Source organism: Doryrhamphus excisus, linkage group LG12, assembly GCF_037039965.1.
Source record: "Doryrhamphus excisus strain RoL-2023G ecotype Guam linkage group LG12, RoL_Dexc_Guam_v1.1, whole genome shotgun sequence".
NCBI lineage: Eukaryota > Metazoa > Chordata > Actinopteri > Syngnathiformes > Syngnathidae > Doryrhamphus > Doryrhamphus excisus.
Genome location: NC_136368.1, coordinates 3,682,101 through 3,695,555, shown reverse-complemented (window position 1 = coordinate 3,695,555; position 13,455 = coordinate 3,682,101). Strand labels below are relative to the sequence as shown.

The following is a 13,455-nucleotide window of genomic DNA, read 5'->3' as shown; positions in this document are numbered from 1 at the left end:
CTGGCAAAGTGAATTCCAGTTACTGACGCGAGTTCTTATGAGTGAGTCATCAAGTGAATCGGGCAGTCGATTCACTCGGGTTCGCCTGTCACAAAGAGCATGCGCAAAACATTGTGAATCACCCCGACTTCTCCCGAAGCCCTGGAATGTTACCCCGTTTCCTTCTTTTAAATGTATCTAACGCTAGCAGGAGTGCGTTAATGAACAAGTTAACGAAGACGAGTACCCGTGACTCCCAATTTCAGTAAAAACATTCAGGCGTTTCAAACGACTCGATCATGACTTGCACATGTCTCTTACGAAAGTTACTGGGAGGGAAGTAAAGTCAGAGCACAACAGACGGTTGCGCGTCACTTTCAGTTCCATGTACCGTTGTGTCAGAGTGTTGGCACAATTCCCGTCATTTTGAAAACGACAAACAAGCGTTATTGTGCTAACGTTAGCTGGCAGGCTAACAAACATGGCTACTACACCTTCCGGGACTTTGACTGACACATGAGGAGAAGGGTGAGATTTATTTCTCCACGTGGGGCACAGTGGGTGTGTTTGATATCATCACCTTTGCACCGTCTGTGAGCTGAATGAACCTCTTGACTCTACTTTTGTAGCATGACGGCTGCTAGGGGCAGCAGCAGCAGCATCATCATGGAGACCAGCACCACCCCCGGCATCCTTCCACAGGAGGAAGGAGACCTGCTGGATCCCTCATCCGGTATATCCATCAACAAGCTCCTCCCGGCTCTGTTCAAGTGCTTTGGCATCATTCTGTGTGGCTACATAGCCGGCAGGGCCAACATCATCACCTCTTCCCACGCCAAAGGTTTAGGCCACTTTGTGTCCAAGTTTGCCCTCCCTGCACTCCTGTTTAAGAACATGGTGGTGCTGGACTTTGGGAATGTCATCTGGCCCTTCGTCTGGAGTGTCCTCACAGCCAAAGTGTCTGTGTTTGCCATTGTTTGTGTCCTCACGCTGCTGGTTTCCAGTCCAGAGAATCGCTACAGCAAAGCTGGACTCTTCTCCATATTCGCCACCCAAAGCAATGACTTTGCTCTGGGTTATCCCATTGGTATGTATCATATCTTCATAATTCCACACGACATGTATTGATATATAGTTTATGGAATTACAAAATGCAGCCCATTCATGTCTTTTGGGCTGTTTTGTGAGACACTCCGCCCTTCCCCCTTATGTTTAGTGTCGACACGTACAGCACTCATATTTTCACCAATCACGTGAGGCTCTAACAGACAAAAAAGACAAGACAAAAAAAGGACGGTTCACTTCAAAGAGCCATTTCTTTCATGATTCTTGGGAAGAATCTGCATAGTGAAAAAGGCCAAAAACTTACAGTCTAGTACAGTCTTTTCCCTCAAAACCTGCATTTCTGCTGTTGTGTTTTTATTTTATTATTTTTTTATTTTGTTCTTGTAATATTATGACTTTATTCCCATAATATAACATTTTTCTCATATTACAACGTTCTTTTACAAAAGCACATTTTTTTCTTTAATATTTTCAATTATTATTTTCTGTTAATATCTTGACTTTACAGATATTTTTTTCTGTTTCTGATTTCTGATTTCAGCAATTTCAAATTTTAGTGCATTTACTTTTCATAATTTTATAATTTTTATTCCCATAATATTTTGACTTTATTTTTGTAACATCTAACCTAATTTAGTTTTGTTTCTCATAATATTATGACTTTTAAAAAGGTTATTTTTTCTTTAATATTTTAACTTTATGCTCATAAAAATGACATAAAATGTCATAAAATTGTGATTTTCTTTTCTCGTTATAATGACTTATGCTTTGTATTTTGATTTTATTCTCCTAAAATGACAAGTTTTTTTCTTTTTCTGATGTGAGTTTTTAAAAAACAATTTTCCAACTATTTGAACTTTCTTTGTGTAAATTTTATTCTATATTATTAGAAGATTAAAATATAATGATATTATGATTTTATTCTCATAATATTTAGACTCTATTCCCATAATATCATAACATTTCTGAATTTTGCAGATTTATAACTTAATTTAGCTTTGTTTTCTCATGATATAACTTTAAAAATATATTTGAATAATTTCACCATTTGCTACTAAAATGCCATTTTTTATGTTATGCTCTTAAAATTACATGTTTTCCTCTTTTTGTCATGTTCTGCAAATGGTCTCTGAGTAACACTTTGAACATACCCGGTCTAATACTGTATCTCATGCATTGTCAGTCAATTGGTCTTTCATGGATACTTTCACTATCAAATTTGCATATGACCACACAACCGTTCACAAACACTACACTAACTTTCACTTCCCTGGAAGAGCATGGCAACTGCTATTATAGACTCTTCACACTTTCATTCAGGGTTATTTGTCTTACTAGATGCAATACCTTTTGAAAGCCTTTGAAATGATGTGCGGTCCAAAGAACCAGGAAGAAAAGCTAAAGAACAGAAATAGCTTTTATTGATGTTGTCTCTGTGTAAGACCAGTTTGGAGCAGTTCCTAACATTTGTCTCCATTGTGTCTCCTCAGTAAAAGCTCTATATCAGAGCACATACCCAGAATACCTCCAATACATCTACCTGGTGGCACCCGTGTCTCTCATGCTGCTAAATCCCATCGGCTTTGCCTTTTGCGAGGTCCAGAAATGGAAGAATCAGAGAGACCGCCGGCAGGGCAAACTTCTTATTGTGGGACAAGTGGCGCTACAAGTCCTCAAGAACCCGATTGTCTTTATGGTTGTCATTGGCATCGCGGCCCATTTTGCTCTGCGGCAAACCATACCTTCATTTATGGCGGATTTTGTGGATGCTTTGGCCAACTCTTTTGAGGGGGCGGCTCTGTTCTACTTGGGTCTGTCCATGGTGGGCCAGATGAAGAAGCTAACCAGGTCCACCGTGGTGACGCTGATACTGTTGCTGACGGCAAAACTGTAAGTCAAGACTCCTTCAACGGGTACCATGTGATGCTTTGAAGGTATGATGGTGTCTGATTATGCTTTCCAGGTTGCTGATGCCTCTGATTTGTAAAGACATGGTGGATCTCCTGGATGACACCAGCCCTTTGAACCACTCAAGCCTTTCCAACTATGCTTCCCTTTACGGAGTATTCCCCACAGCGCCCAGCGTCGCTATCTACGCTGCGTATTATAACTCACAGCTGGAAGTGGTGAGTACTAGAAATGCCCCATTGGGCTTCCTACCAATATCCGATTTCCCGATACCAGCAACTCTACTGGAAGGGGAGTTAGAATGGATTTTTTTATGGTAAAGGTTTCAGAACCCTGGTTTAATATTTTCATTTTTGCTTCAGGTGATATCTGGGATGGTCATCAGCACTTTCCTCTCAGCTCCAATCATGTTCATCTCAGCCTGGCTGCTCACTCTGCACCGGATGGACCCTCAGCTGGTGATGAACGCTTTGCAAGACGTCAGATTTGATGTCAGCATTGTCAGTGTGGTGGCGCTGGTGAGTCCCAAAAGTATTACTTTTATCACGTCATTCAACTTGATCACATGATATCTAATATACCGGTATTGTACAGCGATACAATTTGGAAAATGCACATTTCTATGTGGCACAAACATCAGTAAAATGCCAAGTATCAACCTTTGGACTCACTTTACACTCATTGCGTATTTACAATCCGAATTTGAAACTTGGAAATCATTTCAGATCGTTATCTCATTATCATGCCAATACTGACCGATATTATCAGACATTCCTCGTTGAAGCCATAAAGGCGTTAAGGCAAAGTGTAAAAGCAACACAAAGGCACAATCCAAAGTGTGAATGAGATATAACAGGAGTAGGAATATTCCAGTAGAATAATCAGGAATTGAAAGACGTTTCGTTTAAGTATTCATTTAAGATATAACTGTAGTAGCTGGTGCCACATAAAAACTCATTTCTCTTCATTTAGCTTTCACTTTAACGTTCAAGCGGAACTTTAACAACAGCAAAATGTTTTTCCACTTTTTTTTATTTTTTAATACCCGGCACATTCTTGTAGCGCTCAATAACAAAAAATACATAAAAACAGCTAAAATGAAAGGTCAGCAGTTTAAATATTAAGAGTAAAACATTTCAATCGAAAAAAAAAGTTGCAATTTTACGAGAAAAACATCATAAAATTGTAATTGTAGGAAAATTTAGCTGCGGAGAAAGGGAATAAAGTCAAAATATTACGGTTATAAGATCATAAATAGCTGGAAATTTAAAAAACAAAGAGTTCTATTTTGTTTGTTTGTTTTTTTAAATACCCGGCGCATTCTAAAAATGTAGCGCTCAACAAGAAAAAATACTTAAAAACAGCTCAAATGAAAGGTCAGCAGTCTAAATATTAAGAGTAAAACATTTCAATCAAAAAAAAGTTATAATTTTATGAGAAAAACATAATAAAGTTGTAATTGTAGGAAAATTTAACTGCAGAGAAAGGGAATAAAGTCAAAATATTACGGTTATAAGATCATAAATAGCTGGAAATTTAAAAAACAAAGAGTTCTATTTTGTTTGTTTGTTTTTTTAAATACCCGGCAGATTCTAAAAATGTAGCGCTCAACAAGAAAAAATACTTAAAAACAGCTAAAATGAAAGGTCAGCAGTTTAAATATTAAGAGTAAAACATTTCAATCGAAAAAAAAGTTGTAATTTTACGAGAAATAAACTCATATAATTTAGCTGCGGAGAAAGGGAATAAAGTCAAAATATTATGGTTATAAGATCATAAATAGCTGGAAATTTTAAAAACAAAGAGTTCTACTTATGAGCAACAAAATTTTGTTGCACATTTTGGAAAATTAGGTTCTGAAAAAGTTATAATATTATGGGAATCAATCAAAATACAATGAGAAGAAAATGTCTAAAAAGCCTAAAAATGACTTGGCACTTGGGTCTTGTCTTGACTTCAGACTTGACATCTTTACTTGAGAAATGACTTTCTTGAGTCTTGTACAGCACTGACTCTGCAGTAGCATCACTCTGTGCTCAGTATGTGGGAGATTGGCTTACGATATATTTTCTTCTGCAAGCTGTGGACCATGGCGGTCATGCTTTTCAGTAAGAAATTCCAGAGGCTACCTCACATGTTCACCACCAACCTCTTCTTGGCACAGGTTAGTCTCTAAATGATCATCATATTGATCATACAGAACTGTCATTTTTATTTAGTACTTGTTGTTTTAGTTCCTTACTTGTTTTGGGATGATCCTGTGGAAATTTGTGGTGACGGAAGACAACTTCATCGCTCAGATCCTGACTTTTACGCTGCTGTGCACCTCACTCTACGGCACGTACGTGTGGCCAGGTATGGCGTGCTAACAGGCAGCATCGACGTCACAACAGGCGGTACTTTTCTAACACGCGCCATTCTCGCCGTAGGCTTCATTGCGCTCTCCCTTCTGCTTCTGAGAAGGTTTGACAGTCTGAAAGTTTCGTCAGGCGTGATCGTGGTTGCCGGCTGGGGGTGAGTCACCTCGCTTTTGGGATTCGTTTGTTTCAGATGAGCCAATGAAACGAAAAACGTAAAAAAATAAAATCACTGTAAATAATGTAAATACAATTCATCCATTCCAAACACCCAAAAATATTAAAGGGGACCTAATCCGCTCACTTTTCGACCCTGTGTATGGAGTTGTGGTCTCCTATAGAGCAGCTACACCCAATAACCCACAAAGAAAACTTTCTACATCTTCCAGAATCTGCACCTATTCGAGTTGTATTTCTTTAGATTTGTGCTTCCTGCCAAAACGGTCTGTTTCAATTTATTCCACCCACGGCCCTCCTCCACTGTAATTGGCCACATGCCCCAAGTGCTTCCTAACTATCAACTATATAAGGAAGTCTGCCCCTCTGTGACATCACAAAGGGGCAGTTTTACCACGCCTTTTGAAACCGAGTGTTTTGAGCCATCCCAAAGGTCTTTCAGGGCTCACTTCCAAATGCGCAAACCTCATTATCTGAAACTTTGGCATTGTTTAACGAGAGAATACAACATTCTAACTACATTTATCGGTCATGAAAAGTGGAAAAAGGATAATAGGTCACTTTTAACAATAAATATGTTGCAAACAGACAAATTCTAGTTTAACATGAAGAAAACAATTCTAAATAATTCTAAATGAGGAATGAAACAAATGACAAGTAAACAAGTACACGGTGATCGAGTGGTTAGCGCGCAGACCTCACAGCTAGGAGACCAGGGTTCAATTCCACCCTCGGCCATCTCTGTGTGGAGTTTGCATGTTCTCCCCGTGCATGCGTGGGTTTTCTCCGGGTACTCCGGTTTCCTCCCACATTCCAAAAACATGCTAGGTTAATTAGCCACTCCAAATTGTCCATAGGTATGAATGTGAGTGTGAATGGTTGTTTGTCTATATTAGCCCTGTGATTGGCTGTACCTCGCCTCTCGCCCAAAGACAGCTGGGATAGGCTCCAGCATCCCACGTGACCCTTGTGAGGAAAAGCAGTAGAAAATGAATGAATTGATTATGTGATGCACTCAATTGTAATGTGATGCATGTTCAAATGAAATAAAACTATTACCATTACCAAATATATAAATAGGAATGAATAAACAATATTTGTATTATAAAGTAAATTATGTATTAATTCATTATTTATTATCATTAAAAAAATGCTCTAATTTAGATTTTTGTGTATTTTTATGAATAATAGTAATGCATTTGCCTGGTGTTTGCATGTGTACTGTTACTGCTAATGCTAACATTGCTATGAAAGGAATACATTGCAATTGCGTGTGGTGCTTTTCTACCACCAGGATCCCTGCATTCATAACTGCTGCGTTGCTCATCTGTGGGGAAAAAGCACCCGACACCCTGGACTCATCACTCTTCTACAGCAAACCACAGGTAGGCAACATGGGGTGTTGTTTTGTTTTGGGTATCACCCGGGTACTTATGAAGTGTCTGCTTTGTCAGATCCTCTGCACCACGGTCGTGCTTTCACTCAGCATCGTCCTGCTAGGTAGCTCCCTGGTGCTTCTCAGTAGAGGAAGCTGGGCCCAAAATGAGCAAAGTCAACAGGGAAGCACGTCGGCGGAAGACCTTGTGACCGAAACGGAACAAGATAGCCAGTCTTTGTTTGAGCCAGAAGCCCATTCAGCAGATCTCAGCAAAGGTACTCAATTGCTCACCCTTACAGTACGCTATTATCTTATCTAAGTTATGTTGTTTTGTGACCTGAATAATGAAGTAGCGGTGTGCAAACATAACTTGTTTGTTAACTTGGGAGAGTGCAAACATAACTTGTTTGCAACCAACGGTCCATATTTTGATATTTTGACCACACATTTGTGCTTATTCATGTTCTTAATATCGTCTCTCCCATTCAAGGCTTCCTCGATAATGACCCCCCATTGTATCTTTTTTTATCAGCGTGCCACATGTGTGAGTGCGCGCCGCCCCAGCCCATGCCTGACATGATCATCAGCACCAATGTGAACCGCACAGCCAGCACCCTCGCAGGTATTGAGCAACAACACGCAGGCAACACCCCTGCGGGGGAAACCAACCGTCCAAACACGGAGCGTGATATAACAGCTTCAACTGTTAAACCAGCAACTCAACTGGTGGATTAAGCTTTCGCTTTTATCCCAAAGGGGATTCTCTAATACAGCATGGGCGTCGTCTATTCATTCAGATTAAGGTGGCGAAAAATACTTGATAACCGCCATCGTAGAAGACCATCAACGTCAGTTTGTAAGATGCTGAATGTGCCACTCCTGTCTCTTATTGAGCCTTAGAAAATATTTCATGCTTATTGTATATCAGCTGTGGATATTAGATTATGGATATTATATATATCGCAAGTGCGGACATGGGATTTTCAATGTAAGTTAGCATGGAGCTAGCACAACTGTTTAGATGCATTTCATTCATGGTACAAATATAGATAGATGATTTTGTATGTGGAGTTTTACATACTTGTTAGTATTAGTATAGTTTCTGGTGGATAATTGGTTCCCTATATCCATATACAGTAAAGTCTCGTTATATCGATATTGTCGGGAGTCGGAAAAAATATCGATATAACCGGACTGTCGATATATCCGATCCTGCGCCGAACTGCATTAAAAGTGGGCAATAATGCTGAGCGCGGTTTGGCCAGCTATGTGGGGCGGGTTGAGCATGACCTGTGAACCAGGAAGTGCGGGAATCGGTGTGTGTGCTGTGCTCTGGTGGTGGAAGTGTGAAAAATAAAGTTGACTGGAAGCAGCCGTTCGCCGTGTTCTTTTTTGGTATTGAAATCCTTAAGCAAAGATTGATTTAAGCTGCTTTTGTATCGATATAAGCAGACCAAATTGGCTGGCGGGAGATGAAAAGGGCATCGTAGTAACCGGATTATCATAATAACCGGGTATCGTACTAACGGAACTAATTATATCATAAAAGACTAGAAATTTGCCGGGAAATGAAAATAGTATCGTAATAAGCAGTACTTCGATATAACCGATATCGATATAACGAGACTTTACTGTGTGTGTATATATATATATATATATATCTACACAGTTTGGGTCGGCGCTCGTCATTCAGGGGTGATAGCTGGTCCCGCAGCCAAACCCAGTCGTGTGAGGCTCTGCTGTAAAACATAACAAATCATAGAGTGTATCCTTCTGTGTCCCCCTCAGGCCAAAATGAGAATAGCAGCGACTCGACGGTCTGCCTGGTCTTCAGAGTGGACGAGCGCCATCAGGACGAGCATCGCCAAATATCCCGTCACATGCTCCTATGTTTGCTTCTTGGCGTGAGCTCGCTCGCCGTGAGTAAGCGTCGTCACGTCTCATGTGGCGTCTTCCTACACTCCTTAACACAAATGAGGACGTGTCCATACAAACACAAGGATGTTGATTGCTAATTATATTTTCCTATGTGAGTGGTGACTCCGCCATTGTTGTTCTGTTCCTTTTATAAATGCGTCTAATTGTTTATTATGCTGAGGCGTGATTACACACTTGCTGCTTTGCTTAACCACCTCTCTTAACATTGCATTTTCATGAGGACTAACTGGTTTGGAAAGGGACTTTTTTACTTTATCTTTACTTTATAAAAGTTATTACTGTACATGCACCATTTGAGTATTTTTCCTGTGATTCTCTTGTGACAGAACTTGTCTAGCTGTGTGTGGGTGCTCTTTCAACAAAACCCCAGCAGACTTTACGTGGAGCTGCAGTTCTTCTGCGCGTTTACCAATTACGGGCAGGTGGGTGTTCTTGTCATAGCGTTTCCCCAAAGGACTACAATCTAAGTGCGGCGGTGCCAGGAGCGAGTCCAAACATGAAAAGCACAACAAATATGTTAAGAACAGGGGTGCACAAACTGTTCTCTGCCATATTGAAAATAAATGAAATAATGGGGGGGGGGGGGGGGGGTAATACACAACAGATTAAAATTGACTAAAAAAAAAAAAAAAAACGGACTAAAATTTGTTACCAAAAAAAATAATTAAACATCAAATTTGACCTATAATCATTCAATACATAGTTGGTGATACGGATCCCTCCCGCTACATCTTCTTATTCTCCGGCAGAGCAGGTGCAAAAACAAGCAGCGTTAGACAGGTAGTCCCATCATAATGTGTTGAAGGGTGCCAAACCTATTTGTGATGGACCACCACAGATACAGTATGTGAATGGATGGGATGCACTGTGAATACTCCCTCTAATAGTAAACTGATTAATGACATGATTAATGACAGGATTGTCTGCTTGCAGGGTTTTCTCTCCTTTGCTCTCTTTGGACTGGACAAACATTTCATTATTCTGCCCTTTCGGAAGAGGTAAGAGACATGCAATGAATATTCTATAAAACTCAATAAAACTAAAATTCAATAAAACTAAAAAAAACAGCAGAAATCGAGAAATGAGCAGTAATTTTGCAAGAATAAAGTACAAATATTAAGATAAAAATATATATTTTAACCTAATGAGAAAAAGTCATTTTAATTGCATAAAGTTGAAAAATAAAATATTACAAAGACATAATGTTATGACAGACAAATAAAACTGAATAAAATAGTATTTTTGGGAAAGTTAGGTTGCGGTAAAAAAATATTATATTACTAGAATGAAATAAAAATATTATGGAACTAAAGTCAGAATTATGAGAAGAAAATTTACAATAGTTGAAAAAAAAAACAATAGCAGAAATGGGAATGGGGAAAACAGCTGTAATTTTATGACAGTAAAGTTCAACTATTTTGTATCCTAGTAAAATATTTAAAAGTGTCTCATGAGAATAAAGTTGTAATATTATGAGGGAAAAACAATGTAGCATACAATTGAAATATTGCAGAAAAAAAACTTTTAATTTCTGTTTAATATTATGATAAACAAACAACATCAAACTAACTGGAAAATTAGCTTAGTGAAAAAGTTAAAATAAAGTCAAAATATTCTGAAAAGCGTCATGTCGTCCGCCTTGCTCCCTGCTTGACTCAGGTGGCCGACTTCAGGTGACCCTGAACAAGGTCGTATGTACATATTTGTATGTTGACGCTGTACACGCCTGTGATTTAGGCTGCACAGACTGTGGTACGGAAAGCGGCAAGAGGAGCAACCACCAGGTGATCTACCCGAGGAGATCACAATGACCTGCACCGACTTTGTCAAACATCATAAAGACAAATGTTTTCACGACATTGTCAGGAAGAGAAGGTGAGTCTCCTGCCAGCCGGAATTTCTCATAATTTCGTCACATCGCGCTTCGGATTTATTGGTGTCATTCTATCATGGTTTTTCATAATATATGAATTACAAAAAGCTGCTGTTTTGTGGTTTGAGTCTGTTATCAGAGGGAAAAAAGTATATGTATTTCAACTTTGTGCTATTACAGTGACATTATTTAATAGTCAGAGTTTACTCTTGTAAAATTGCAACTCTTTTCACATCACAATTATACTCTGTTCTATGAATATTTTGAGTTTCTCCTGGAAAAAATTTTTTTTTTTCATTTTCGCTTTGCAATTTCAGATTTTCTTCTCCAAATATTATGCTTTATTGCCAAAATATTTTGACTTGTTTTTTTGTAATATTAAACTTTTTAACCCAGCCAAATTTAGCTAAAATTAGAACACATACAAAATATTTCCTCATTATGCAACTAAAATGACATTTTTCCCCATAACATTGAAATATTATACTTGTAAAATTACAACATTTTCTTCTTAATATTTTGACTTAATTCTTGTAAAATTAGTTTTGTTTTGTTTTCCTGATAAATTACACATTTAGAGAATCTTGTGGGCCAATACAAAACAGCCACGGGCTCCAAATGGCCCCTGGGCCGCACTTTTACACTCTGTTTTATGAATATTTTGAGTTTCTCCTGGAAAAATGATTTTTTTTTTTCATTTTCGCTTTCTAATTTCAGATTTTCTTCTCCAAATATTATGACTTTATTCCCAAAATATTTTGACTTGCTTTTTTGTAATATTAAACTTTTTAACCCAGCCAAATTTAACAAAAATTAGAACACATACAAAATATTTCTTCATTATGCAACTAAAATGACATTTTTCCCCATAACATTGAAATATTATACTTGTAAAATTACAACATTTTCTTTTTAATATTTTGACTTAATTCTTGTAAAATTAGTTTTGTTTCATTTTCCTGATAAATTACACATTTAGAGAATCTTGTGGGCCAATAAAAAACAGCCACAGGCTCCAAGGGTGTTAAAGCGTAGCGTGATGCAGGGCACCTTTTTTTTATCGTCTTGCTAAAGTACTTCCTGTGACTTGTCAGGTGCGGCGTGAGGACGATGGTGGACTGTTTCCTGGGCTGTGAGCTTGTGGAGTGGCTGCAGGAGGCGGGCTTAGCCCAGGATGCAGGTGAGGCCTTACTCTACGGCACACGCCTGCAGCAGGGCGGCATTCTTCAGCACATCGAGCAAGAACACGCCTTCCAGGACGGTCGGCTTTATTACTCCTTTGTGACCTAAGCATGGCCTGCTGAGCGCGGTGTGAACATTGCTGTTCCACGCACGTGCTGGACACGCTGTATCTTCGCTATGCGATGATAAAGCGGGAATCGTGACGGCCGTTATAAGAGCTACGACAACATTGACAGCGATTCCATAATCACGTACACCACTCAACTAATAGTAAGCAATAGATACATCTAGAAGAGATATTCATGCATGCTCAGTTTATAATACTTGAAGGAGTCGATGGGCGTGATGATAAGATATTAGATATTATTTAAGTTCCTTACTTTTGTGTCATAGAAGGTTTTCATTGGGGGTTATCGCAACGTGTACCTAATGTTGTGGCCAGTGCCTGAAGTGCTTCTTGATAAAGAGTCCTCTGCCTGACTGCTATCCACGGGTATTTTAAGCAACTTTATATGTTATGTGACAAAACACAACATCCATGATATCCAAAAAAATAAAAAAAAATCAATGAATGCGCATATAGTACAGTGGAACCTCGGTTAGTTTTTGTTATTAATTTCCCCCAAAAGGGCAAATAAAAACTGAATCAATGTTCCAAACACCCCAAAAAAGTGAACAAAAAACATTTAAAGGGAGTAGTTATAGTTTTACATACAAAAAAAACAATGTGAAACACAGTAATCCTGCCTGTTTTTTTTTTAAATCACGGCCAATTTTTCCAAACACCCCAAAAAAGTGAACAAAAAACATTTAAAAGGGAGTAGTTCTAGTTTTACATACAAAAAAACAATGTGAAACACAGTAATAATGCCGCGGGCCAATTGTTCCAAACACCCCAAAAAGAAAAAAAAAAGGTAAAGTTGATGTTTTTGAATGTATTTATTTCATTTCTTTCAGTGTTCATTCAGTTTAGCTGATGACTGTTTGATTTGCTTGTAGCGCTGTTGCCATGGTGATGATAACAACACGCAAAGCAGCGGTGACTGTTTTATCTGGGATACGTTAGCTTGTGCGGCAACAAGCACATGCTTCCATTGCCATAAAAAGATAACAAGATGCCATTTGTTGGACATTAAAAACTATGACACACATTGGGGAAAATAAACACCCATTTTTGTCTCTCAGGTCAAATGAATTGCAGGCAAACTATTGCTTGATGGATAGTTTATCCTAGAGTAATTATGAATGTATCCAAACTAGTGTTGAATAATACAGGGTATCCATAAAGTTTTATTAAAAAAAAAATTATACAAATATGATTCAATATCAAAGTTTTATGCCTTATCGGCCAATTTAACAACACAAACAATATACTGTATTTTTTGGACTGTAAGTCGCTCCGGAGTATAAGTCGCACAAGGCCAAAAAAATGCTTAATTATCGTATTTTTTTTTCATAGGTTGGCTGTTCCTGCGACTTATACTCCAGAGCGACTTATAAATGAAAAAAAGTGTAAAACACTGGACACCTTTTCTTTTCATGTTTATTTTTTGTATAGCTGAATAAGCATTGTGTTAGCATATCGTACACGTATTCAG

The 13,455-nt window shown here is 38.4% G+C and overlaps 1 protein-coding gene across 2 annotated transcripts; it reads left to right on the top strand.

The window, feature by feature from the left end:
* The first annotated feature begins 328 nt into the window (after window positions 1-328).
* Window positions 329-13,325, top strand: gpr155a (G protein-coupled receptor 155a). 2 transcript variants are annotated; one of them, XM_078795012.1, is made up of 16 exons: window positions 329-507; window positions 609-1,066; window positions 2,535-2,934; window positions 3,008-3,170; window positions 3,315-3,470; window positions 5,033-5,116; window positions 5,187-5,289; window positions 5,382-5,466; window positions 6,781-6,871; window positions 6,941-7,139; window positions 7,397-7,486; window positions 8,653-8,783; window positions 9,129-9,224; window positions 9,736-9,800; window positions 10,540-10,677; window positions 11,770-13,325. In XM_078795012.1, the coding sequence occupies exons 2-16, from the start codon at window positions 610-612 to the stop codon at window positions 11,963-11,965; spliced, it is 2,454 nt and encodes an 817-aa protein (XP_078651138.1). In that variant the 5' UTR covers window positions 329-507; window position 609; the 3' UTR covers window positions 11,966-13,325. The 2 variants fall into 2 exon arrangements, with proteins under 2 accessions (XP_078651138.1, XP_057937191.2); XM_058081208.2 differs by having other exon boundaries at window positions 5,187-5,307; window positions 11,770-13,321.
* Window positions 13,326-13,455: the final 130 nt, after the last annotated feature.

What these genes read in the sequence shown, in the direction of transcription:
- gpr155a (XM_058081208.2), top strand. Translation starts at nt 610, where the DNA reads ATGACGGCTGCTAGGGGCAGCAGCAGCAGCATCATCATGGAGACCAGC. An exon ending in TTGGCGTGAGCTCGCTCGCC is followed by an intron (nt 8,784 to 9,128) that starts GTGAGTAAGCGT and finishes CTCTTGTGACAG; the next exon opens with AACTTGTCTAGCTGTGTGTG. An exon ending in ATTCTGCCCTTTCGGAAGAG is followed by an intron (nt 9,801 to 10,539) that starts GTAAGAGACATG and finishes CCTGTGATTTAG; the next exon opens with GCTGCACAGACTGTGGTACG.